This window comes from Vanellus vanellus (assembly GCF_965231255.1).
Source record: "Vanellus vanellus genome assembly, chromosome: 18".
NCBI lineage: Eukaryota > Metazoa > Chordata > Aves > Charadriiformes > Charadriidae > Vanellus > Vanellus vanellus.
This window is the reverse complement of record NC_138923.1, coordinates 1,895,760-1,923,446: the sequence shown is the minus strand read 5'-3', so window position 1 is coordinate 1,923,446 and position 27,687 is coordinate 1,895,760. Positions and strand designations below refer to the sequence as shown.

The window sequence follows — 27,687 nt, the reverse complement described above, 5'->3', positions numbered from 1 at the left end:
TTTAATCGCACTTTATTTTTCAAGAAGTGAAACACAAAACCCTCCAGTTGTCTATCTGTAATGGGAAACAAGAAGTGGAATGTGTCAGGAGTAGCAATGACCTCCACCAGGGCCCCACTGCAGACAGGGGGGGCCGGGTCAGGGTCCCCGGTCAGGGTCCCCAGAACATCCAGGCTTCGCACCCCGCCACACTCAGCACTGAGTAACTATTTGGTGCTTTGACCTCTGGAGCGGCTCCCCCGGACGCCCCAGCTAAGCTCACCCTGCGAGACAAGCGTGTGCGTGGCAGCAGATCGGCTCTCTCACAGGCTTTGGTCTCATCCACAATTTTAGCTGCATTTGGCAAGTTGTGGCACCGAGTACGCAGTGCGGGGGCGGGGAACAGGAATGCCCAGCACATCCCCCCCATCCCCCGAGAAATTGCATTTAGGATACAGATCAAATTCAGAGGCAGTTGTAGAAATATACCGTAGTAGAATTATTTTAAGCACTTCTATTTTATTAAGTGAAGGGGGGATTATGCGGCTTAAAGACACTAAGACCTGCTCATAGTTTTAAGGTGGGTTAGTGCCAATGAGTGGAGAAGTAAAAGTGCTACGAGAAATGCAACGCGTTTGCCCAGCTGCCGGTCCGCACCCCTTTCCCCTCTTGGACCACTGAGACTGAAGAGTTACACCCCGCGGAGCCCAGGTGAGGTTGGGTTATAGCGTATGTCCCACCATCACTAAGTTCTGACTTGTGCTGTGATCATCACACTTCAAACAGCAACAGAGGAAAAAAGGCACAGGAGATGGGCTTGGCTGCCTGCGGTGACTCTCTAGAGAAGGAGCACGTTACACACCTGCATTGCTGCTCTCACTGCCAGTGAAACACAACTCAGCAAAAAAAACCCAAACAAACCCAAACCTCTCACCTCTGGGCACAAAGAGAGAAGAGAGGAGCTGGCTGCAGAGGCTGCACAGCAAAGCGTTTTTGAGAGGCTTCTGTGAGCCTCAGAGTCCTGCCTAAAACACAGCTGGGGATTCGCCTTCCCCCAAGGGCAGTTAGGAGATGCTACATCTGTGCTTGGGGCATTGGTCTGCCGGAGCCCTGACTTTCAGTGCTGCTAACGGGAGTCCCTGCTTTGCTGTGGGTCAGCGAGCACCACAGCTGCCGGAGCTCTGAAGGTACAGGAACACTGACCCGAACCGCCTCAGCCCCTGGGGTTTCCCCAAGCTGCCTGTGCAGAGCCGACAGCTCCCAGGAAAGCTCTGCCTGGGGGCTCTCAGCCGGATCTCCCACTGCACATTGCTAATACCTGGTAACGAGCCAGTGTGGAGTCCCTGGGAACTAACAGGAATCTTCCAAGGAGATGTTCACTGGGGAAGGAGTAGAGATTTTAGTCTGTTTTTTTTAAAAAGTAGTTACCTACTGCAGGGTCCTGCAAGACTTAAGTTTTTCTGAAGCACTTTACACAGTTTATATTTGCATAACGTTTCAGATTAATGAATTAACAGTTCACAGAAGTAGGACAGCAATACAGACGTGCAGCAAGACTGGTTGGTTCCTTCAGCTCGTCCCCAACCTCTGCACACGTTTGTCAGGTCAGAGCGATGGGTCTGAGCGCCCATGAGTGCAAAGAGAGCCACTTGCTCTCAGCCCCATCAGTCCGCAGTAAGAGAGCCTGGGAAGTCCCTGGCTGTTCTCAACCGTCCCACGTACGCAGCTCGTTAAGTGCGAAGTGCACAGGAAGAGGCCGTGCCCAGAGGACAGGGGTCACAGGCTCAGCAGCTGACTCTTCAGCCCAGCCAGTCCAGATCATCATCATCATCATCACCAAAGAGCGGTGCTGGAGGGGGACGCCCCTTCATGCTCTGGAAATAAAGCCAGAGGGAAACTTGTCAGTCTTAACAGCTTTCCAGTATTTAGTAATTGCTACACAGGTCGGGCTCTGAAGTCGCCATCAGCTTTAGGGAGATGGTCTCAAGCAGCCTCGTTACTGAAGGTTTTGTACTTTTCATATAATGGCTTAATATTGCAGGAGAGATACTTACGGGCTAAAAGGGACAGGAAAAGAGCAAAGACACTGAAACCCTTCCAGTAACCTGTGGCCAGTCTCACTAACTTCACACCAGCAGGAGTTTGTCATCACTGCCGCAGCCCAGGTGGCCCCTCCAAGCTCAAACCACCCCAGATACTCCTGATGTGTCCAAAGCACACATGGGAAGCTCTGAGCTCAGCTAGCAGGAGCCAGGCAGAGCCCAGCTGCCAGGGGAAGGAAGACAAGCTACAGGTTAGTGCCCGAACCAGTTTAGTAGGAGTGGAAAACTACAAACACTTACCACTTCCTCCTCATCCTCCTCTTCAGAGGGAACTCGAGGCTTCAGTGGTTTAGGAGATGCTGTTTCAAAGAAGTTGTCCTCCTCGAAGAGACTAGAAGATAATTAACAGCTCGCTTGTAAAACCAAGATCCCATCATCTGCAAGTTCTATTAAAGAATGATGTAGAAGTTTTGTCACCGAGCTAAACTTTTAAGGCCTGTACTATTTACCAGTGCAGAACATTACTGGAACCTGGCAGGCACCACCACCAGATCCCAGAGAAGCTTCATGTTCCCCTCCACACTCAGCTGGGAACCGGTCACCAGGGCTAATGGCACCACTGCCTTCACGAGCCTGTTCTGCAACTGCCCTCCCAGCAGAGCGTGCCCTGGACACCCTGTCCGTGCCTGCCTCGTGCTCTCCAGGGCCACCACCCTGATGGTGCTTCAGCCCTACCGCATGTGCTGCCCTGCAGTAGCACAGCCATACCAGCCCCTGGGTGTGCTGCTGGACCAGACTGAGCTGATCAGCAGGAAAGTGGGACTGTGGCTACCTGAGCAGTCACACCTCACCTGGAATCTTTTTGCCTGGGGCTGGAGCCCAGTTCCTCCTGTCCTTGGGTTTCCCCGATGACAGCTGAGTTGGGCTTTGCTGTGTTGGATGCTGAAGCAGGCTCCTTCTCAGAACTAGCTCCATCTGATGGGTCTGTGCCATTCCCTCCTTCGCCATTTAAGGGAGGGGGCTCTAAACCTCCCACAGGCTCCTCTACCTTCTGCTCCGCAGCTGGATTTTCTGGAGGTAATGCCACATCCGCTTCTCCTGGCTTGGCCTCTAGAACAGAAGGTTCTGCAACTTCTGCATGCAAAGACACTCTGGAGGGACTGAATTCAGTCTCAGCTCTCCTGAGGGGACTGCTCTCCTGCCTTTGCTCAGCTGGGACAAAGTCCTCATCCACCTTAGGAACAGGCTGTCCTGAAAGCACAGGGCCCTTGTCAGGATCCAGGCAGGATTCAGCTGTGGAAGAGAGATGCTCCCCCTGGACCTTCTCTTCTGACACCCCAGTGCTCCGTGTCACCTGCTCTTCCTCAGGGGTTCTGGGCCTGGCAGACAGAGGAGCGGATTCGCCTTCCTGGTCAGACACCACAGAGCTTGTGGTCACTTCCCTAGGGTCAGCTGGGAGTGCAACGCTCTGTGCTGGGCTACGCTGCGTGGGCTCTTCATGGTCAATCTTTGCTCCAGGCGATCCCTCCTGTCTCGCTGCTCCTCTTCCAGATTCCTCCTTTTTACTGTCATCATCTGGTTTCTCCTGCTGCCTGTTGAGTAGCTGAAGTGTTACAGTCTAAAAAATTGAGTGGAAAGAACATAGGTTATACCCTAACCATAAACCATCACAGGTAACTACTTCTACTACTGGGCTGCTTTGCCACCCACAACAAATTTGTGCTTCACAGTCATTTCAGACTCACAACATAAGTCTCTGTTTTTAGCCCAAGACTCATTCTGTCCCACTGATCACCTTGTATCTCTTATCACTGTGGTACCTTAATGGTGTTCATGACAACACCCAGAACTGTCCTGCCACTGTATGTCTCATCCAGCTCAAATTCACCCCGAAGAGATTGAAATACACCATTCATTATTTTCTTTACCTGGAAAAGAGCAAGACAGGAAACAAAGATACGATTCATTAACACGTGAAGCACTGGACTCGACATCAGATACTTCTCCAGGTGAAGGAACAATAAATCCCAACAAATGCACACGGTTTTCTAAAAATCCACTTTTCAAATCAGTAATTCCCGTAGCGAAGCAGAAAACATCATGCCATCTTAACTCAGAACCATTACATACACACCAAACCCATCCCTCCACAACTGAGGCGAGTTGCTCAAACCCAAGGCAGACTGACACTTCTTTCTTATTTTTTCTATTTTAAATCTAAACCCCACATCTTAAGTTTTAAACTTGCCCAAAATACAAAATAATCAAGCAACAAAGTGGCCAGCAGGAAGATCCCATCCTTTCTTCCCCTATAGACCCTGCTACTAGAAACACAGCCCTTCCGTAGAGAAAGTGTTTTTCCTTCTTATCTCTGCTCAAAGAGAAATAATTCAACGTAAATAGATCTTCTTAGTAAGGAGAAATACTGGATAGTCAAGCTCACTTCTTCGGTGAAGTCTGCAGGTGAAGATCCATCCCGACCCTTCTCCAGGTCTCGGATCCGTTCTTCATAGCGAGCCTTCAGCACCACAATGTCCGACTGCAAGGCTGAATACTGCCAAAGGGAAACCACAGGTTAGAGCAGCTTCACAGACACCACCACCGTGAACCTTGCAATGGGTGGGTAAACCAGTAAACGGATCTGCAAACAGATCTGTAAACGTTTTTTTTAGTGAGAACCAAATTGGTGAGTGGAGTTCTAAGCAGAGCTTTGACAGACAGGTGCAAAAGACTTGGCTGAAAGTAACAGCACCAAAATAAAGATATCCAACCAAGCCAAAACCTTGGAGAACCACAACCGTGTCATTAGCTCTTCAAGTTCCAGTAACACCAAGAATGGGCACAGCATTACTGAGATTGCAGTGAAATGAGGACTGGGTCTCATCATTGGACCTGTTTTGGTTTGCTGAAAGCAATATGAAGTTATTCCTTCCCTCTCATCTTCCACAAGTCATGTTCTCATTATTCTCACCATCGGTAGCCTGAGGCTAGTGATTACTGCACTCCAGTTCACATTCAGCTGCTGTTATTCCCTTTACCTTCTCTTTGACAGGCTCAAGCTGCTCCAAACGTTGCTGAAACTCAGCCAATTTTTGCTCCTCCTCTCTTTTTGAGTGTTTTAGAGCTGCAATCTGAAAGACAAGAACTAGAGCCCATCAGTTTATAGCCCCCTTCAGTGTCGCCCACTTCAAAAGTTTCTGCCCAAGGGCAGTCATTCAGAACAGCACAGATAAGCAGAAGAGACTGTCACTGTCACTTTAGTCTGAGACGGACATCATCTTGGCTCTCCCACATTCAGAACCACAGCAGTAAATTCACTTGCCCACCAACCCAACTAACAGATGCGAGACAGACACATCCCACGGACAAGATCAAATTCCACAACAGTCAAGAAATTAACACGTCAAGGTAGGAGGAGAGGACTGTTGGTTACAGTTACTGGTTATTTGGCATTGCATTTCAGCAATAAAGAACAGCCCTTTACCTTCTCTTCCAGCTGGGACACCTGCTGCTGCAGGGAATCTCTCTGCTCACACACCTCCTGGTACTGCCTAACATGCTGCTCCTTGGCCGAGGCCAGCGTACGTTCACATTTGGCTTCCCACTGGGATTCCAGCTCTGCCTGGATGAGTGACAGCTGTCCAGCATGTAAGAGAGATCATTAGGAACACACACAGATGACCTGTATTTGCACAGCAAGCAGCTGGAAGCTTGGGGCTGGACAACACCTCCTGCCCCAGGCTGGAATACCTACATGCAGACGGCAGCCCTGGAGCTGTCACCAGCTCCTGCCCACAGCTCCCAGAGGTCAACTCCGGCCATGATCCCTCAGGCTGGCCTGAAGGTCTGGCTCAGACTTTGGATCTCTCGACATATTTCTAAGCAGTTGTTCACTCAGCAACACTCCTGTATTCTTTTCTCTACTATGAACTCAGTTTGGTGCCTCTCCTTTCCTCAGTTTGACACTCTCTTTAAGGCAGTCTGAATGCGATGCTGCATGCCAGCCCCCATCAACACTGCACCAGAACTCCGCAGGCGCATCAGGGGCCTGTGATTCGAGTCAGAGAACCACTGGGACCTAGCAGCCTCCCTGCCCACTCAGGTCATGCACTTCCTTAGAGAGACATCAGTGTAAATCCCCAAGTCAGAAGACCAGCAAAGATATTCTTAGAAAGACAAAGGAAACCCTGTGTTAAAGTTCACCCCTAAAATCAAACAAATAATGTTTTCATTCTTCCACTACCTGAGCATTTTCATGACTATTTCCTACCTACAAGCCTTCCAGACGCTTGTTGGAGAAGCCCTCATGACTCCTCACCTGCTCTGCTGCCGCTTGGTCAGTCGAAGTCCGTGCCTTTTTCAGCAACTGTCGAAGCTTGTCCAGTTCCAGCTGATACGATCTCCGTATTTCTTCCATCTCTTCCTCTGCTTGAGCTCTCTCCGAGAGGGATTTCTTCTTCCTCTCTGCAAGATTCTGCAACACAGAACAGGACATAGAATAGGCCAGACTGCACCAAAGTAGCTTCCCTTCCTCGTGCAGAAAGAGCTTCTTTGAGCAGGGACTGTTATCACTTTAAAATCAAGCTGAGATTATTTTAGAGGTAGGAAGGTTAACATATTACTGTCCAGGATATTTAAAAAAAATAAAAATCACATAAACACAAAGGATCCACCAGCACAGAGATCCTTGCCTGCGGATGAGTCGAGATTTACCCAACTTGCATATTTACAAGCAAGAATGTTGGGTTAGATCTCAGCAAAGAACTGAAACCCTGCATCTCCCTGCAACGCCGGCACTGGACGTACCCTTTCAAGAGTCTCCTTTTCCACTTTCAGGTCCGTTAGCTCTTCTTCCAGTGCCGTAATCTTCATGTCCAGCTGTCTGCGGCTCTGCTTCTCAGCTTTGAATCTAGTCTGAGCGTCCTCAGAGGCTTCTTGGAGCTCTGCAAAAATACACTTTACTATGGGGTTCAGCGCTACATGTATCTCGGGTTAGTGCGTTTGTGGGCTGAGGAGAAGGAACAGTGCCTCTTGCACTATGAAATCAACAACACGGCTTGCACCTGCAGCGGGAACCAGAATTTATCAAGAGTTTCTTCTGTGAAATGGCACTGTTTATACCTCAGCTTATACTTCTCAACCAGTGGAACATCTCTTGTTCCTCTACAAAGTCTTAGACAGTAATGCCAAGAGATTGGTTCTGCAGAAGGCATTCCTGTGACGGGATGATTTTGGTCTTTGATTTGGCCCACTCTCATTGTAGTGGTAACAAGGATGCATATACATCCTTCGGACATTTCAGTCCGTCAACATCCTTCTTTGATGCCCTTGTGACTGATCCTAGGGAAAGCAGGAATAGATACCCCTGAAGAAAGGAAAAACCTGACTTATAAAAGAGGAAAAATAATGACATAAAGGGGCTGGAATGGAACAGACATGAGAAGTCTTACCTGCTAACTGCGCTTGCAGTTTGCTGAGCTGCGTCTCGTGTCGCTCTGCGTCCTGCAGGGCAGCAGACAGCTGTTTCCGCAGGTCCATTTCCTTCTTCTGGTGGGCAGTCAGCTCCAACTGCAGTTGGGAGACCTGCGCTGTGGCAGTGGCTAACTCCTCAGCAACTTTGGCCTGTAGCACAAAACGGAGCAGGGAAAAGGGAGGGGGGGGAAAAAAAAAAAAAAAAAAAAAAAAGGATATGCGAGTGTGAGGAAGCACCAGAACTGTTCTCACAGGAAAAAAATCATAAGGTACTGGAGACCTTATCGGAGAAGTGCTGGGATCCAGCACCTCACAGACATCTCCAAATTGTAGAGGTAACGATAACTTTTTTGCTGTGTTACTCTGAGTTGTTTGGCTGTAACCTGTCCAAACTGATTAGAAAGTTGCACAGCACCACCAACCACCTCGTTAATTCAACTCAGTGAGTTTTCCTGAGAAACGTAAAGGTGTTTTTAAGACTAGTACCGGTGCCTGGTGGCTTTGCTTGGAGTTTGCAGGCTACAACAGCATCTATTCAAGTAAAAGCCTGGGCTCCAACATCTAATTATCTTCAATAAGCTTACAAATCACTGAAAATCCGCATGAGGCATAGGCTTCTTCCAGCCAAAAGAGCACCTTCCCTCCAAACCACACAGCACGTAGTCACCCTGAGGTGCCCACACGGGCAAGGCTGTCATTTTGGAGCATAGTTCTCACAGTAATTTGTTGACCTTTTTATATTTATTATTGCTCCGTCAGCGACTCCTGTAAAACCAGGTACTAATACAGCACGTTAGACAACTTGTAAACAATACATTAGGAGAGGCTCGAGGCATCAAGACAAAGACACAAAGTCACGTTCCCAATCTTGCTGCACGACACACAAAATTCAGCGGATGCTCTGTAAAGACAGAACTACACCCGTCAGAAAACCTCGCTCGCTGCGGGGAATACCTAAACGGCTTCTACACCCATGCCTACGCTCAGGTTCCCAACAGGCCTTCACCGTTGTATAACTGGTAAGTTCAGGAGAACTGGTGTTTCTCCCTGCTTTATCCCTGTAAAAGAACTGACGCGTTTCTTTTCAGACTATGACCATCACCTTCTGGCAGAGAAGAGCAAAATTGTTCCAGCTATGGTGAGGGTGAGTGTGTGCTGACCTTGAGGGCTGGGGTAACTACTCCACCATTGATTTTAAAGAGGCAGCAGCATTTCAGCAGAGACCGGCTAAAAACAGATCTGCTTTCCTCTTGTGTTTCCATAAATGACTCACTGCTGTTCAAGACTCCAGGCACGCTAAAGCCAAAACAAAACTCCATGGCATATCTAAAGGTTATTTTAACACTTGCCTGTATCTTTAATGGCAAATAAAGAAAAACAAAATTCTTATGCCAGGAACTGTTACTAGACTTAAGTTTCTGCAGTGAATGCTTCCTATCTATACTAGCTCAGCTCCAGCCTCCAGCTTTCACATACCGAGAATCTTATGTGATCTGTATCTGCTCCGATCGTTATTTGACCACGTCCTGTTTCTCCCATGGGGGAGGTGAAATAAGCAGCAATGTGACCAAGTTCTTTGCAAGGGCTCCCCAAGAAAGAGGGGGCCGGTGGCTGGCTACACTGCCAGCTATAAAGCCCCTTTCCAAGTTGAAGATCCACTCTAATTCAACATCTGAGGCAATTCTTTTAATGCCAATCGGCTCGCAGCTAGTTCAAGAGGAAGCTGGGCTGGCACTATGCAGGGCACAGTCATCTATCGCCTACACAGTCAGCAGACACACTGCCTCACCTGGTCCCAGCCCCGATCCACTGGCAGCATGTGCTAGGAAGAGAAAGCAGCAACAGGAAACAGGAAGAGTTAAGAACACAACTTGAAAGGCAGAGGCATTAATCATCATCAGAAAAAGCAAAATGCTTCATTACAGGAGCCTAAGGCATGCCAGAGAAGCCTTGAAATTATTTCAAGAACTGTAAAAGCTTAGACAGAAAAAGGGAGTGAAGCCTGGCTTAAAAAGAAAGAAGCTAAAGGTATCCTCACAGTTACGTTACACACCACAGATGTAGGAGTGGTCCTACATGTGACTACCAGCGCAGAGGAGCGCGGGGGAGTATTACTTCGCCTTATGGTACACAAAGCCTTCACCTAAAGCTCTGATGTGCTCTGCTCACCCAAAAGCAGTGAGCTACTAACACCTCTTCTCAGTGGTCCTGGGTACAGATGCCTGGCCCATAACACAAAATAAATAGCGACTCCCTATTTTTACGTAAAGAATAGATAAAATAGCTTCAAATTCTCTTTCCTGATTCTGCTGGTCCATAGTGATCTCAGGAATTGCAGTCACAGAACAAGCTAGGTTAGATAAAAGGAAGAGGAAGGAATACCAGCCTTCGTATTTATAGTCAATACTCTCACAAAACTAGGGGAAGTCTTCTCCCAGGGCAAGTCACAGCTTTTCTGGTCTGGGCTGAAGTCTATTGCTGTAACAGTGTTATCAACCAGGCAGTGACTGCTGAATCAAGTGGAGCCCTATTGAAGACGAGGCCCAAAAGATTCCTGAAGATCTTATATTTCCAAAAGAGGTTTCCTCCCCAAGCTACTTATCACACAAGCTGGATGTTGTGCTCACTGGCAGAAAGGAATTTCATTTATTATTTCAATCCAACTTATTCTTGGTTAGAATCTCTCCCACCCCCTACATATTATGGGTATGCAACCTGGGCTCTCAGCGGAAAAATACAGCGCTCCTTCACTGTCTGCTCTCACCAGCGCACAATTATCAGCCATATATTGCTCTATTCTTTAGCACACTTGCTAGCATATTTTGGAAAGCTGCAGTTTCTGTCATTTTAAGACATACCGAGTAGTTCTCATGCAGAGCAAACATTTACCATCTCACAGTTGAATTGGAGAGATACGCAACTTGGGGGGAACATGGTGCAAGACTGAACTTGATGCAATTTAAGAAGCCAGTGCTCGAAAAAGCATAGCAACACCATGCAATGGCAGACCTCAAAGCTAGCCCAGCTGGGCTGCGACGAGTGGGCATCACAGGATATGCAGCCATGCATAAGTGCATTTAACTGGTTCGAAAGCTATTTCCCCAGTAGCCCCTTCCACAAAAGCACAATCCGTCACTGCTAGAAACAACCAGCTTTTGATTAGCATAAAAAAAAGTATAAAAAAGTGCAATGATGAAAACCTAGTAGGAAATAATTTTTCTTATAGCTACATTCACTCTATGTCAGTTAAATAGAAGGAATAAAAAAAACCTTCTGAAACTGTCAGTGCAACTAGGTAAACGAAGTACATTTTCAACCAGCAAAACCCTGTGATACACACAATTCCTCAACATGTTGGCCATATACCTACAAAGTTAACAATAAATCAGACACTTTCCTATAAGATAAGAATATTCAAGCTATGACAGCATCAAGATCTACGTTTATATCCTCTGTGCTGCTTTTGTTATGAAAGCCATGAAAATATTCAAATTGTTTCTCAAAATCTAAGTTCAGGACTGTAGTTCTCTTGTAAGAGAACCGACTTAAGCCTCGACTAACAAGGCTTCAGCATGTTTTAGCGCGACAGGCAGCCCCTTCCTGGCTGCAGCCAGAGGTCTACGGCCCTGCTCATTGTCACCATTACCTTCTCCTGTTCTGCATGCAACACTCTTGCCTGTGTGTTTTCATTTGTTGTCTGCAGCGAATGGTTCCTCTGCTCCATTAACAAGTTACTTTGTTCGACGTATCTGTGAACAGGGGAAGACCGCATGAGCGTTTTTGCAAATACATGACTTGGAGCAAAAGGCACAGATAGAGAAGGTGGTATTTCAAAGCAGTTTTCTTCATGCCAAGTCCCAGACAGCTTTGCATGATGCCCTGCACTAAGAAAAGCCCAATCTCAGAACGGTGCAGTGGGCGTGCCTGGCACAGCAGAGATTCTATCAGTTTGGGTAAGTGCTTTACCTCTTTACAAGAGGTCTAATGTTCCTACCACACAGGTAAAGAGTTTCGATAACCCGATAGACACTGGCCTTTGCCATTTCCTTAAACAAGTCATTCCCCTTCTTAAATGGAACGGAACACACACCCAACTGTGGAACTAGGGACAGCACATGCCCTAGAATTTCTTACACCTTACTAAAAAGCAAGCAAAAGCAAAGTAACTCCCAGAAGCAGAGCAAGTGTGCTCAAAGATGATAGCACGAGGGTTTTTCCCCCCCTTTTACACATTCACATTTACTGTAAACCACAGTTTTGGAGACATGCCCTGCAGAAAGAGGAGGGGGAAACCCACACTTTTAATGCCTTGGGAAAAAAAAATAAAATCATCAGAATACCTCTCTATCCTAAAGAACACCCCTCCTAGTTATGCCTAACCAAGCGTAAGCTAGAAAGACTTGGCAGATGCAGAGAGGCTGTACTCTCCCACTCCTTACCTCTGATTCCGCTCAATCAACTCGCTGATCTTCTCATTCTGCTCCTCAATCCGACTGCTCTTCTCAAATATCTCTTGCTTCAGTCTCTCATTCTCCTAAAACATAGCCCAACATGAATATTCATCTTGCTCGGACTCCCCCGCAGCAGTACCTAAACCCTTCTTTTGTACAGAGGTGAGACTTATCACCTTCTGTGGTAACATAGCAGGAAGGCGCCACACTACATTTAGCAGGAATCCTGACACGGGACAGAGGTTGCCAAACCACATTCTAGAGAATTTTGTGTCTGGTAGACTTTTTCACCCGCAAGCCCCAAGATTGTAAGGCTGCTGCCTAGAAAAACTACAAAGCGCAAGACTAAGTGGTGAAAAACCGAAGTACGTGGTTCTTGCAACACGGTGGAGCTGTGAAACTCCACTCTGCAGTATGCTGTGGGTTAAGTCCATAACAGTTTAAGAGGCGGCGGAATTTCTCTCACATGAACTTTCCACCAAGGGCTATTAAATACCAATATGTCAACTCCGGCTCTGAAAGTACCCAAACCACAAACTGTTTAGAAGAGCTTTTTTGGAGGGAGGGGGATGGAAATCATTGTATATCTCATGCTGTTACCTAGGCAGTTGGTTTTGGCTATGCAAAAATAGAACACATGGGTGGATGGACACCTGGGCCAAGCCAGCACAGCCATCCTCATCAAAAGTAACACAGTGGGCTCCAGTTCCTTATGGAAGTAGTCAAATAGGCCACACTCACCTGGATTATGCGTTGAATATTGCTCATGATCATGGAAGCTTCCATCGTAACGGAGGAGATACCAGGCAGTAGTGAGCTGTTACCAGTGTTTTGTTTCTTCAACTCCTCCACCTGTAAGCATAAGCCATTCTCAAGGAAGATGAAATAAATTTATGGATGTAGGTAAGAGTCAGTCATCTGCAAAGATCCATTTCACTGTTCCGTCTGATTAGGTGTAGGGTATGCACTACTGTATAAACAGCGACGCCTCCTGAAGGGCAGCGAATCTCTCCAAACACAATGGGTTATACGACAGTAAGAGACAGCACCCTCCCCCGGGTCTAGTTTCAGCTTTTTCATAGTAGCTACCACTTTTGCTACCACTTTTACGGTCAGCATTTTCACTAAGTTAGTACGTGACTTACAAACTTCATTCTGGCATTTAAGTAGAACCAACTCCTCAGACGACATTTGGAAAGCAAATAGCAGTAATGTCGTTAACAAGTCGGTCTATGCCATAAATTACCTTGGCAGCCAGATGATCCATTTTATCTACTACTTTGCTAACAGCCATTCGGATTTCAGTGTTGTGCTGCCGAGCTTCTGTCATCAAAAAGGAAGTAACATCCCCAGGTGCTTGAATGGAAAGGAGAGAGATCTATAGTCACATGAGGAAAATGCCAACATACAGATAATCAAAAGCAACGCTTAACAGTTTGAAGCCTGCCAGATAGGACAGCCACTCTCTTCCCAGAAATAAAAGGGACATGGTATCTGGAAAACTAATAACGTAGGTATTTTCTAAATAACATGGTAGGCAGGTTTATGATTACAGGAAATTCCTGAGCCATGTGACAGCACTTAGGTCAACAAGAGGGAACCCCCAGACCACTAGAACAGTACACAAAGAGGTACAAGCAAACAACAGGAACGAAGGTTGGCTTCTGGTATTTTGAACTGAGAAACTGCACTCCAAGAAACGTTCAGCTACACTCAAGTCTTCACCAACAGAGACTACTTAAATGGTTCTTTAAATGCTTTTAGTCCTTCTTAGGCTGCAACTTTTTGGGGGGGTTATGTCCTCCCACTTAGTGAAGGCTCCTACACGTACACTTAAATTCTTTCCCTGGCTGGTAGGATAGCTCTTTACTGTTACATTTGTATTTATAACTGGAAGTACCAGCTGTAAAATATCTTTAGCAATACACAGCCTTGGGAATACACCTATAAATTCCCTCTCCTTTCACTTAAAGTTCCTTAAAGTAAGAAAAAGATGGATATTTATTGGGAAATATTTGCCCCTATATGGTATCAAAAATAAAAATTTGTGAAACAGCATGGCACTACAGACGGGATGAACACGCGTATGCTACCATCGCTGCCTAAATCATCACTATAAACAATTTACTGCAGGTATTGCAGCCTTGTAAAAAGCATGTTCTTTTTTAAACATACCTTGGTAAGGTGCGGGATACATCTGTCCCACAGGCTGGAGTTGAGAAGCAGATGCAGCAGTTTGGGGGTAAGCAAACGCCATGCCTGGATACGCCTTGAAGAACAAGTTCAATAGATTAGAATATGTTTTGATATTTCCACCCACGCACACTTAAGTAGTTTTCATGTTTTTTTGAGCCCCAAAGCAATGATAATACTTGGAAAGAAAAAAAAAAAAAAGACAGAATTAGGGAGCAGAAAGTCAAATTTCACAACAGCCATAGTAAGGGGAAAAAAACCAAAGCCACTCTTCTGTCTTAGATATGTGTTCAAGTTACCACAGCTTAGTAAGTTCCCTTCTTCACTGAAGTTTATGCAAAAGCACGTTACCCCTTGTTTGTGAGAGGCAAAGATCAGGGTGTGAGCAGCTCACTGCATCTTATCAGATGTGCAGTAATCTGAAGTTATGCTAACTTGAACACAGGGCTATTTCTAGGAAAGGCTCAAAAAAAAAAAAAATACAGCTTAACTCGATTGCAACTTTACTGCTCAGTGCTTATCAGCAGCAGCTAAACAGATTGAAGAATGCATTGAATGCTAGGAGTACCTCACTCATACCAATTTATTCTCTCAGGCAAGGAAAAAAAAATTACAATACAACTTGGGTCAAGTTTCTTGAAGAATACAGGATATCAGGGTCAAGCTTTCAAAACAACATATCCAAATCACTGTCAGATTCAAACTTCACTTTAATGACTAGTTTCTATTTCAAAGAGAAAAACCCGTCTTTATCTTCCTACTTGCCACAACTTCCTCATTTTCAATACAAGGAAAATGCAAAGCCAAAGCAGTGAACCAGTTTTTTTTTCGTTTGATGTATTTTTTTTGTGGGTGTGGTTTTTTTGTTGTTTTTTAATACATAGTGTTTGTATTTATTATCAAATATTTTCTTCCTCTGCCTGGAACCTTTAAAAATAAACAGTGCTTCTATGCGGCGTAAGCCACTGTTTGGTTTCGAAACCCTCCAGAAAATAGTTAAAGTGAAAATAACCACAGAACCCATAAGGTAATAAGCCTGGTTTTAGACTTCAGAGAACTGTTTGTATGATAGCTTTGTACTAAGTCTTCACTACCTGATGTGGCAAATACATTGTGTGTTAAGCTCCCAAAGTTTCCTTCTTAACAAGCAGATTGCATCACTTCACAGCAGTGGCACCACAAGCCTTTTAAAAGGATTATTCTTTTGCTGGATGAAAAGCCATGACCCACAAACACATTAAGCGTGCAAACAAGCTCTCACGGAAAAAGAGACCTTGACCAAGAAAACTAAAATGCTTTTGTTCTCACTTGCTCTACAAGTACTTGGAAGTTTTTATTTTATCCTCTACAAAAGTAGATACTAAAAAAAAAAAAATCTGGTTAATTCTTAGTTGATCTTTAAGATGCCATATGATGGAAACGTGAGAATGCCAAAGAAGAGTCAGAAGAAAGAGCCTGGGATTCTCATCCTTACGTGCTGCTATAGAATCTTTGCTCCCAGCAATGGAGAAGACAGTAAGACTTACAAGAAAGGAGAGAGGTGCCAATATTCTCCTTAATTTCATTTTGGTACCTGAAAGCCCTGTGCTCCTCCAGGCAGAGCTGAATGGGGCTGGATCGTTGCAGGTATTAAAGCAGCAGAAGATACCGGGGTTGCAGAACCAGGTGCTTGAGGTACTGAAAGAGAAGAAAGAAATCCAGCATGCCCGAAAGGAGCTAGAAATAATTTAACTCACCCAGTGTGAAAAAGACAAAAATTTAACACAAGCCTGTCTGCAGCCTTGTGAAAATTAAATCCAGTCAAACAAGCGACCAAAGGTCAAGAAAAACGTCATCTTTCACAGAAATTTCACTTCTAGCTACATTTACACCACCTCTTTTCATTCAAACAAAGATGGCTCTGAAGTTCACCGACACAAGACGTTACTCAGACTGACTCTAAAGACCGCTCAGCTGAGCAGCAGCTGACACGGCTCTTCCATCATGGGAAGACAGGTCAAGCCCACCCCAGAGCTGCGAGCCCTCTGATGGCCTTCACTATTATTCCCATCACTTTCAAACAAAAAGAGATCTGCTCGCTGGGAAAGGATTTTTAACAGTGCCGTTTACAAATCGCATCCCAGAAATCTCAGTGCCACCCCAGCACACACGGTGACAGAGCAGCTCATGCACTGCGGCTGCTCCTCCTCAAGCAGTAACGCACGCACAAGATCACAGCGAAGGCAAACGCCGAGGAATTCAGTCTTGTGCTTCATGGATTAGCCTACATTTGGATCAGCAAGCGTTATTACAAGCTATTTATCAGTTTCCGAAAGGAATCCTCTATTTGCACGGCCCTTGTACTTGAAGCCTGCTAAGAAGTGAAACCTCTATGCCAATCCCAGGCTCACCAGCACATTACCTTGTGTCGACACTGTGGGCAGTACTGCATGAGCTGGCTGCGACGGTCTCATGGAAGACGAAGCCACCGATTGCGCTGTCCCTTTCAGTGCGTTTGGATCCTAAAAATATTTCTGCGTATTACAAGGAATGCTAAAGAACGAGCAAACACTTTGAATGCAAAATCATTTGAGATCAGGTGTTATTCAGTTAACCCAATTGAACTAGATGGGAACAGTGGAATCGTTACACCCTTTTGCCACAGAAACAGAGCACAATTTCCCTGTACAAGGGGAGAGCTATTGCTATGGACTCCCTTTAAGGAGTTCACACTGTAGAAAAAGCATCAGTCACACGTATGTGATTGGCGACGTACCTCTATTTCGGAGTCACTGGAGTCCAGTTGACTCCCTGCTGTCCCAGCAAGGAAAGGCAGCATGGGCTGGCCCATTTTCGCCATCCGAGAAATTAGCTTCGCCTTTGCTACATCTGGATTCTAAAAGAAACGTTTGCAGTTACTCTTCCTTTGTCTCTCAGCCCAGGCTATTCAGGCACTAGAGACATTTATCAGGATTAGACTCTTCTAAACAATCAACTTAATTCTGGTTCTTTCAATTTTTCAATGACTGTGTGAAAAACTGATTTTCAAGTACAAAAGTTAACACTGAGAATTTGTTAATCTGGCTTGCTTTATATACTCTCCTTCTGGGATGACATTGCTGTCATAGCATAGAGAAAGCTATCCCTGCACAAAACACAGCAATTAGCACATTTTCTTCTTGTTAAGGAAGCTGCTTAGCAGCTTTTTCTATCCTGAGGCACACATGAAAAGTCTCACTCTCATGTAGCTATATAAACTATATGTTTATATTCAGTATAACTGAATACTGAATTACTCCCAATTACTCTTTGTTATCCGTTTTAAGTTTGTCCGTATATCCAAGAAAACAACTAGAGTCCTGAGTATCCATGTGGTCAGCAGGAGCTGGGACTGAGGCTCCTCACGTTCTGCTGATCCCTTCATTAACAAGGCCCTGATCTGCTGTAAGGTGAACATTTCAGAGCATTTTGGTTGCACGATGTTCACTTTTATCTTCAGCAACACTGAATGCAGAGGTGAAACCAACCAACCCTCCCCTACTCAAGGCTTCAAATTAGCCAGGGAAAAAAAATAAACAAACCCAGACACTTACTGCTAGCTGTTCACTGATGGAGTTTGACTTGGCCCGGACAGCCGGCTCCCTGAAAATCCACACAGGTGTATATTGATATCAGAAATGAACAGAGATGAAATTCAGGATCCAGTATTCTGCATTTCTAAATACTATCAAATACACCTCCCTCTAGGAAAACCATTTTCTGCTATTGTGAGCATTTCTTTTTGCTTACTTTCGGAAGATTCTTTAGATTTCAGAATATCATTATGTGCAAATTCTATGCTGTAGAACAGCTGATTACAGAAAGATGATTTTGTCGATTGCTGTAATGACCACATTCTGGTACAATTTTAACCAAGTCCAACAACAAACTACTTATGGCAACAAGAATGGCACTTATACTTGAATTTCTCAGAAAGGATGACTGACCCGTTTAGTTCATTTAAGAAACAAATGACAATGTAAAATTTGCAATTAAACAAAATCAATTACACCTGAGATGAAAAAGCTGTTGTAGCAGTACCCATACAGCTTAATTACATCTGTCTGTAGAGAAATGACCTCTTTCATCTCTGCCCATTTCAATGTCTTTAAATCTAAAATTCAGCATTTAAGCAGAAAATTTCCTGCAAGTCTCGTTGGTGAACATTCTACTGCCACGTTGACGGCACTAAGTTGGCACCCAGAGGACCCACGTTCACCAAATGATGTGTTAATGCAGCATTGTGCCAGATGTTTATGAGCATTGCCATCTTTTAATACGGTTGTTTTAACCGTGCCGCTCCTTACCCAGGCTTTGGAGGTATCGTAGAGGGAGGCAACAAACCAGTGTCTGCAGAGAAGCCATCTGAATTGGGTACCGGAGAAGGTGCAGGAGAATCCCGTGAACCAACACTCTGCCCATCCGAACCAGAGCCTTCCTTTACCAACTTCACCTTAAAAAGCACATAACAAAAAAGCTGTTTTTCTGGGTTCCCAAAAACATTTTCAGCAACTTATTTACTTTTGATGACTACTCCTTTGTCAAGCTCGTGCACTTCAACTAAAAGCACAGACCTGATTCAGAACCGGAGAAGCTGAGTCTTTACATCCTGTCATTCCCCACTATGAGTATTTTGTTTTCCCAAGTGACTCACAAATAAGACAATGAAAAGATCCCAAGACAGTTAGAACAGACATGTCTTAGTAAACAGCCTAGAGGGATTTAAGGGTTTAGGGTTTTGTGTGGTTTGTTTTTTTTTAATTAAAGATATATATCTTCCTGAGGTATTTGGTTTATAACAGTTTCTGAGCTGTAGTTCTCATGCCAACAGCAGGTTTTCACCTTGCAGACAGACGCTGCCACCCAACAACCACAAAGCAGATGTCAGGAGACACTCACCCGCCTAACTTCCACCTCAAAAACTAAAGTGGAGTCTGGAGGGACACGGCCAGCCACTCCTTGAGCCCCATAGGCCCATGCTGGAGGAATAATGAGATATCTCCGTCCTCCTTTCTTCATCCCCATCATCCCTTCTTCCCAGCCCTTTGGTTTTCAGAGACGTAACAAAAGAAAAAGCAAACAGTATGATCAGTGACATTACAGTTCCTTTTAATTACACCGATTAAGACTGCTTCAGGTACCAGTTATAGAAAATCCCAGAACACAGAGAAATTCTTGCAAAATCCTATTCGTTCTCAGTCTGTAGCACTAAACCTTTGCCCTACAAAGAGTCATGACCAATTATTCTTAAACTAATGTTGCAATTTATAAAGATACAGTTCCCAGCACGCCCATAATGAAATCAAATAGATACAGCAATCTCTAAGCACAAAGGAGGCTTCCAGGTCTCCGTATGGTTCCAGAAACCTGGTCCAAGTTTTAAATATCATAACTTAAGCAGCTATCACAGATCACACTGATATCCTGGAGGAAAGAACCGCATTCTGTGCTGCGTGCACAAATTCTGCAGCTGCAGGTGGCTTGCAGGGCACACGTTGCCTCTCTCAGCATTCTGGGAAAGGAAGGACTCCACATCAATGAAAGATCACTTCCGAATTGCTATGGTTACATGTACAAAGCACCCACAGAAAACAGTTGTAGTGAAGGAGATCTAGGAATCGGAGCAATGCAAACTGTCAAATGGATGCCAGTATTTAACAGGATGACTACTACTTCCAGGCAATAAGACACATGCTAAAAAAAAAAAAAAAAAAACAACCAACCCTAAAGTACAAAAAAGTGCATCTTCAGCAAAGACAGCTTGTAACAGGTTGTATATGAATTACTCAGGTAATGGAAGTGACCTGAACAAAAGCACCTCTGATTCACAACCTGATTCAATGGAATACCATAAGGGAGTACCAACACCACCTGGACTGAAAAGTTATTACAGTCAAAACCCTCACAATTGGACTTAGAGGGTAAACCACTCCGGGGTTTTTTTCTAGCGATCTTTTACAGGACCATCCTAAAACTTGTCAGTCATATTCACCCTCTCGTGCTCTTCTTCCAGCTGTTGTATCAGAGCTATTGCTATTGCTGTATGTATTGCTGCTCTGCTCCTGAGGCACAATGAGTGGGGAGGAATCTGAAGTTGTAATCCTCCCTTAGAAACAGCATTCCCTGAGAACAAGGTAGTGGCTGACATGACTTCTAGAAGAAAAAAAAAAAAAAAAAGGCAAAATGCCTCCAAACCCCCAGGTCTTGAAAACAGGAAGCTTCCTTTTCACTAAACAGGACAACTTGTTTAACATTGCCATTGAGAAGGAAGTTTGGCTATACTGTGCAAATTAAGAAGAAAATAAAGGCTGAGTGAGTCACTGTTACAGAGTGTTTCCTATCAAATGAAACCTGTAACAGAAATAGCGTATATGAATCCTGAAAAAGATCTTCAGTAATTCAAAGCTCAGAGACTTCAATTATAATGAAAGTGCCAGAAGTTCTACCTTGATGACCTTTCCGGATCCCAGCTTTAGCCGCAACAGTTTGTCTTTGTTCACATTCGAGTCAAACACCTACAGAGTTAAAGAACAAAAACACAAAACACTTGGATTTCCCAACTGTTTCAAAATTCCGCATGCTACTTTACACATTCCATAAACTCTTACAATCTCTTACGTGCTGTTTCCCATTCTGCTACTTCCAAAATTAATTCTCAGACGTAAGACAGAGCATGGGCTTCTAGCCCATGACTACTAGCCCATTGCACAGTACAATTACTGAAAGTGAATGATAGCTGGAGACTTTAAAACTGCTTTGAGCTTTATGGTCAGGACAGGACTGGGCCAAGTAAAACACTACACAACAGGCTTATATCAAGCAGCAAACAACTGCCTCGAAGTTTGTACATTAGAGCATGCAGCTGAACAACTCTTTCAGGAGCTCAGAAGTAAGCTCTGCTCTGTACCATTGGTGCACAGAGGGAAGCGTGCCAGGCAAACCAAGAAAAACAAAAAATATCCCCTAAAGATAAAAAAACAGAAAGCCCTTTTTTATAGCAAAAAGATTCAAACTGCAGATGGATGCAAATGCAAACCCTTTGCCATGAATTTCGCTAATAGTAAACCCAGCAGCAGTGTTTTAAAGGTAATGCTTTGAAACAGCAAAGCATTTCTTTTGCTTATTAGCGAGCTGGATTGCTTTTACATCCTCTACAGCTGTGTCCAATCTCATTCTGTTAACATTTGGAGATGTGCTGTGTGTCTGACAAGGCCCTTCTTATCACCTCCTCAAGCCACTTCCAAAGGAGCATAGTCCCTTCTCACCATATTCATTAATACTAATGTGTGAGTGCCTGTGGATGTTAGAAGCATCTCAGTCACCTCCTCCTGAACAGTATGGAATCCCTTGTTATTCTACAGGTAACACAGGACCCCACTTATAGTGCAATAACTGACTGAAAAAATACCTTTAACATCAGCACCAGCACTATGCTAGATGCAGCAGGTTCCTTCCAGGGACTATCACGCTCACTTAGGATTAGGAGAAATGTCTTTACCTGTCCAAGCCCGTTGTTCTGGAACAGCCAACCCGTATAGGCAATCTCCAGAGAGTCTCCTCCTTCCACTCCCTGCCCTTCGCCAAGAATGAGGTCCTGGTAGAGGACTGAATCGAGCACTGGGGAGCTGTTGCATTTGGCAATGCACACCTGCAGAAGGAAAGCCCATCAATGTCTCTGGCCACTCAAACAGAGTGGGAAGTTCCACCACAACTTACTACTGATCTGATCCATTTCTTACTGTACTGATCAAGCCCAGGTTATAGACGCACTTAAGAGGCGTTGTATGTTTCCTTGTGCTGAGCTATATAAGTAAATACCCTCTGCTCTACAGAACTGGTGGTCTCACAGTACTTAAGAATCTCAACTAGAAATCTCCGCAGAAGTAACAGGCTCCTTGCCTCAAAGAGCCCTGTACCTGATGAACGCAACTCAGCCAGGCTCATCGCAGATCTGCCTCAGTCAGAGTCACATAGATACTCAAAGCTGAACTTCAATGAAAAAGTACAACTCTGACTTAAAACCTTTGAGCAATAAGGTGCTCTCAGAGATATATCTCGATTTGCCCATTGTTCCAAATGGGCCAACAAGTCATACCTCGCACCAGAGTAAGTAGTTACCTGTTTACTGAAATCCATTGCTGCCTTTTCCGACTCAAACATGATGGACCAGTTTTGTCTCTGATCATCATAGAACGTACTGTAATTGTTGGGTTGAACCTGTGTGAAAGGAAATCAGTCCTACATTATACACAAAAAGATGCATTCAAGAACAACAAAAAATAATCCACATCTAAAAGAAGTTTTAAGGAAGAGGTACTGAAATTAAGCAGAGGAAGAATCCTGCTGTGTTACTACCCAAGTTCAGAATGCACAAATTAGCTTTTATTTATGTGCTCATTATTGTGGAAGAATTATTCCAACTCAAATACTTGAGCAAATATTAAGTTCTTCACAGATGCTGTGGCTTTCACAAGAGGGTGAAAGCTTTCACAAGCTTCTTTGAAGCTAGGTTCTATAAAACCTGCTGAGATTTTTAAGTGTAAGTAATCTCCTTTTCATAAGCGTTGATTATATTTAGACTTCCAGAATTGATTGAAGGAGTCACTCTTTCCTCACTTCTAAAAATCCATGTCACCGCTAGCTGAGTACATGACCCATTAATCTTTCAAAATGCACTTATAAAACTAAAGAGCAAAGTAACACCCTGGTTAGAAATTTGGACTGAAATTCTATTTCAGAGTAGAATTTCTAGGTATCTAATCAAGAAATTTTATGTCACCTGATGACAAACTAAGAGCACAACTAATCAACACAACGATTTTCCATAAAACTGGCAGAAACCAGAACTTCCTGAGAGATCCCATTTTAGGACTTACAATGCTCCAAATTGTTCTTATCAGCAAGAAAATGCCGAGTGTCAAGTTTCTGAGAGAAAACATTTCCTTGCTATCATTTCCTTCTGCTTGCTCAATCATATTCTCTCATTCATTTAATTACAAGTTAGAAGCAAGAGTAATTTCATTCTGTTTCTATCCATTGTATAATTGCAAAACTCAAAACACCACCTCTGTGATCTAGAGGTAATAATACACCTCCTACAGTGCTCGAACCTGCAGTATGAAACGTACTGATGAAGCGCTCTGCAGAAGGCAGATGTAACAGCCTTTTGTGCAACACACAATTTGGAGGAGGAGGAGGAGCAGAACAGCACTCCCGGTCACTGTGACACCTCTTGCTGTGTCAGGCAGAGGTTTGATCTCAAAGGCTATCACCTAAGACTTAAGAAAGCATTTCAGAGCCAACCCCTGTTTGCTGCGAACAATACACATCATTGGATGCTTTCCTAATCCAGACTCTTACCGTGAGTATGAAGCCTGGATGGATCCTTGCAGATGCGATCTGTTGCTGCTGACTGATGTAAAGGAGGATCCTGTACTGGATTCCACAAGGAATTGGGCAGGGAAGAAGAAGAAACAGCAGAAACTCAAAACATCTTCAATTCTAACATGCTTTGGCAAATTCTGAGCCTAAGGCTACAGTATTTATTTGCCAAGTACACCTCGCAGCGGCATTTTTCACAGCAAGAATACTTCACACTGTATTTAATACAATTTTGTAACCTATTAAAGACCCTTGAAAATACACAAGCTTTATTTAGCTACAGGAATCAAACAACTCAAACTACTTATTTTGCAATAAGCAAGATGCTTTAACTAATTCCACATTTTTTGCAGTTACAGTGTAAAAAGATGGTGCACTAACCCTTCAATACATAAAACTCATAATACGTGGTATACAGGCACAAAACAATGTAAAAGACTAAAAAAGTTGGAGGGAGCTTTCCAAGTACTAAATAATGCAGATATAACATTATATTGACATATTTGGCTCTACTAGACATGATCCGGTAAGGAAAAGTGCATTCCTTTATGCACCTGTAGCAACAGCTCCTTCACTCAACACAGTTAGGTAGTGAACTGGGAGTAATCTGCTAACTGGTCCCAGCTGTGCGGGTTGCAGTATTACAAAGGCAGCCTGAGAAAGGCTCCTTCCCAGCTCCCCCACAAATGCCACTCCTGAACACTTCTCAGATCAACAAGGAATTAGTTTACTAAACTACTATTTTTTTGCTTCTTGCCAAAGCAGAAGTAACTTACTGAGACAACATGAATTACAAACTGGGGGATACGAAACACTGTAAGAACCAACATCAAGGACAGATCAGAACATTCAAAGTATCTTTTAAACACACCAATTTACTGAGCACCCTAGTGCTGTGTTCCTAGGGGAATTCCTGGGAAGGGAGGATTGGGGAGGAGAGATATTTTTGATACCAAAATAACAAAACTTAAGCAAAGCATCTCTGTACTATCGGACAAAGTTTTACTTTATATTGATTTCCGCACGCACAGATTTGTGATCCAGTTGTCAAGGTCATTCTGAATAAATATCAAAAATCACTTCCAGAAACATTAGAAAAGGTGCAATGCCTGAAACATTGCAAAAATATTTCAGGCACAAGTTGTAAGAGATCTTACAAACAGAAAAGAAAGATGTCACTAAGGTAAGCCATAAGTAAACCCAGGAGGGCAAGGTGTTAAGCAGCAGTGGAAACAAGACCTCCAACATCAAGAAAAGACAATCTGGTGAGCTCAGAGAAACACTGCCTCATACCAGCGTACTCTCGGCATGAAAACGTTATAGTAGTGAAGTGTTTCTCACCTCTTTAGCGGCATGGTTCCCCACTACAGCTGCTCCATACTTGCCTTGCTTCAAGTACTGCCCATTTGTACTGGAAGAAAAGCGAGACATTCAGCTGCAGAACCGTCCCTGCCTCAGATTTCTCTCTACTGTTGCTGAGTTTTTCCTCTTTAGAGTTCAGGTCCTTTTCCCTCATGCCTAAAACGTTAGGCAGCCTTTCTTAGCTTAAAGAAAGTACAACTTGCTTGCTTGCTCACAGACTACAGGAGCACGTATTATGGAGTTAGAGCTGAAAACTACTCTTTTCACAGATCCAGGGCAAATGGGTTTTTACATGATGGCAGTGTCAAATGGACAGAGAATTTTACTGCTGTCACTCTATGCCCATGCCTCAGTTCTCCGTGAGGGAATGTATGAGATATAAGCATTTGACAGACCTGCCCAGAAAAAGTGCAAATGTCAGGCCAGGACCCCAGGATGCAGTTCACTGTAACAGCCAAATCCAGAACTTGCCATTTAACAACTGCATAACCCCAAACTGCAGCACAATAACCAAAACTTTTTTTGAGCAGAAACTTCAATCAACTTGTAGCATTTGTACCATGCAGACACATGTCTATAAGCAATGGTCTCTTCCCACTTATCCAAAAATATCTTCCCTTTACGATTAGCTCTTAAGCTCCCAGAGACACAGACTCTAACGGGTATTGCAGGAAACCACTGCTGCACTTACTATCGATAAGCATGAACCGCAGTGGCCACGAAGACCGATGGTGCTCCTGAAGCTGCTGGGGCCGCAGGAGCCTTCGGGGCTGCCTGACCTGCTGAAGAACAGAAAGCAGGAATACCTCTCCGTGATACAGCACCTTCGCTGGCCAGCGACAATGCCTCGACACATTCCTCCCCGCAAGGAAAAATAACTCCAGAAGAGGATTAAAAAACAAAGAGTGATATCCCAAAGTCACTAAAGGCCTCTAGAGTAACCAGGTGCAGAGCAGGTACTAAATGAAGAGAGTATCATCAAAAAAAAGCTAAGTGAATTATTTGCACTGCTGTTCTTCACAAAGGCCCTCATTCTCCCAGCAAGACACGTGTTGCAAACTTTCCGCCCCCGACACTCAAGCCCAGTTACTTACCAGCTGCTGTTTGACCTTTCTTAGGCTGCTTTGGTGCAGTGTACTGGAAGAATTCATTTCCATGGCTTGAGACCGTTTGATCCAGACCAAAAAGAGAGGCCAACCTGGCACTGGAAAGAGAAACTAATTAATTGATGTTATTTAACATGGACTTTATAGATAAGGAACACCCTTAATTATAAGCTATATAAAATCTAAAGTGTTTACCATCACTTTAAGAGATAAACAAAGGGATACACGTTAAGCAGTTCTGTACTAATTAACCATTTAATTTCAAATAAGCAGAACTTTTAGATGAAGAGACTGGGCTAAGTAGTACAACTGTGTTTCATTTCCTCAAAACCCACTGTAAGGAACAAACAAGGACGGAAGCAACACCAAAAAAGAAGGTACTTTAAAGCAACGACTACCCCCATATGAAATAGCTGATTGTTACAATACTGAAAAAAACTACGTGGCAACAAAGAAGCCGCCATTCAGCACTAGAATATTTCTTCTTGAAATATCTCCCGTTAAGTTTTACAATGGCACACACTCTTCCATCAAAGGGCAGAAGGTTTAACAAGCAAGGTTATTCCTACAAGGTATGTCGTTTGCAGTTTTACTGCTTCAAGCCCGTTTAAGGTCACTTACCCCTGGTATCACGGGACAAGGGAGTAATTCAAACTACGAAGCAGAATCCACAAACACCAGTCAGTGGATCTGCAGCACTTTACATGAGATGCTTTAAGAAATAACCATTTGCTAATAAGAGAGAGGATTAGTTTATAAGACGGGTTAAACAGAAGCTCCTTGAAGAGGGTGAGGAGGGAGCACAGCTGAACTACGACTGCTGAAGAATCTTCAAGTGTCAACAAGTTACAAAAATGTACGAAAAACTGAATGTGCTACACGTTAAAGTGATATCAACAAAAGTTAAGAACCGCTGAATGCACTTGAAGGAGCCATCTGTTCAAAACCCCCCAACCCGGCGTTTTCAGGACCTCCCTTTACACCCTTAGTTAAGTTTCCAGCACCCGTCCTCATCACAAGCCGCAAGCTCCGAGCAGCCGCCCCCTCCCCTCCCGGGAAGGCTCCCAAGGAAATCCCTGCCCGGAGCCCCCCCTCTCCCCGCCTCCCGCCCCGCCGGGCCCACCGAGGGGCCCGCTCCGCCAACCCGCCCCTGCGCGGGGGCACCGGGCTGCCCCTCCGCCCCCCACGCCCCAGCCCCGGGGCTGAACCCAGTCACGGGAAGACGGCTGCCCGCCTCGGGTTCGACCCCGCCGGCCGGTTCTGGCCTACCGGAGAAGCCCCGGGCAGCGAGGAGGGCTCCGCAGGGCTCCGCAGGCCGTGGGCCCGCCCGCCGCTCACCGAGCCGGGCAGGAGCGAGGCCCAGCCCCGGGCTGCGCTGGGGGCGGCAGGCCCGACCCTCACCGCAAAGGGGCTTTACCGGGGCCGCTGCCCCGCGGCCTGCCCGGGCCGCCGGCACTGCACGGCGGCGGGGAAGTGAAAGGGTGGCCGGGGCGCTCACCCGCTGGCGGGGGACAGGAAGTCCGCGTCGTCCTCCTCCGCCGCCGCCGCCGCCGCCCCGAACATGGTGGCGGACCCGCCGCCACCGTCCCGCGATGTCGTAAACGCGTTGCGCGGCAGCGGAGCGCTTTACGGTAGCGGCAGCGGGACGAGACCGGCGCGGGGAGGCGAGAGGGGAGGAGGAGG

At 45.0% G+C, this 27,687-nt stretch overlaps 1 protein-coding gene across 1 annotated transcript; it reads right to left on the bottom strand.

Moving 5' to 3' along the window:
- Nucleotides 1-27,567, bottom strand: FKBP15 (FKBP prolyl isomerase family member 15; the record flags this gene model as incomplete). Its single annotated transcript, XM_082492439.1, has 29 exons — nt 1-1,853; nt 2,322-2,412; nt 2,873-3,639; nt 3,842-3,949; nt 4,465-4,575; nt 5,060-5,152; nt 5,506-5,658; nt 6,340-6,495; nt 6,828-6,964; nt 7,472-7,643; nt 11,140-11,242; nt 11,933-12,027; nt 12,686-12,796; nt 13,191-13,300; nt 14,120-14,213; nt 15,711-15,814; nt 16,539-16,638; nt 16,893-17,012; nt 17,710-17,758; nt 18,463-18,608; nt 19,055-19,198; nt 20,602-20,670; nt 21,654-21,803; nt 22,274-22,372; nt 23,516-23,590; nt 24,878-24,947; nt 25,590-25,680; nt 25,993-26,102; nt 27,503-27,567. 29 exons carry the CDS (start codon nt 27,565-27,567, stop codon nt 1,779-1,781), a joined length of 3,768 nt encoding a protein of 1,255 aa, XP_082348565.1. The 3' UTR covers nt 1-1,778.
- Nucleotides 27,568-27,687: the final 120 nt, after the last annotated feature.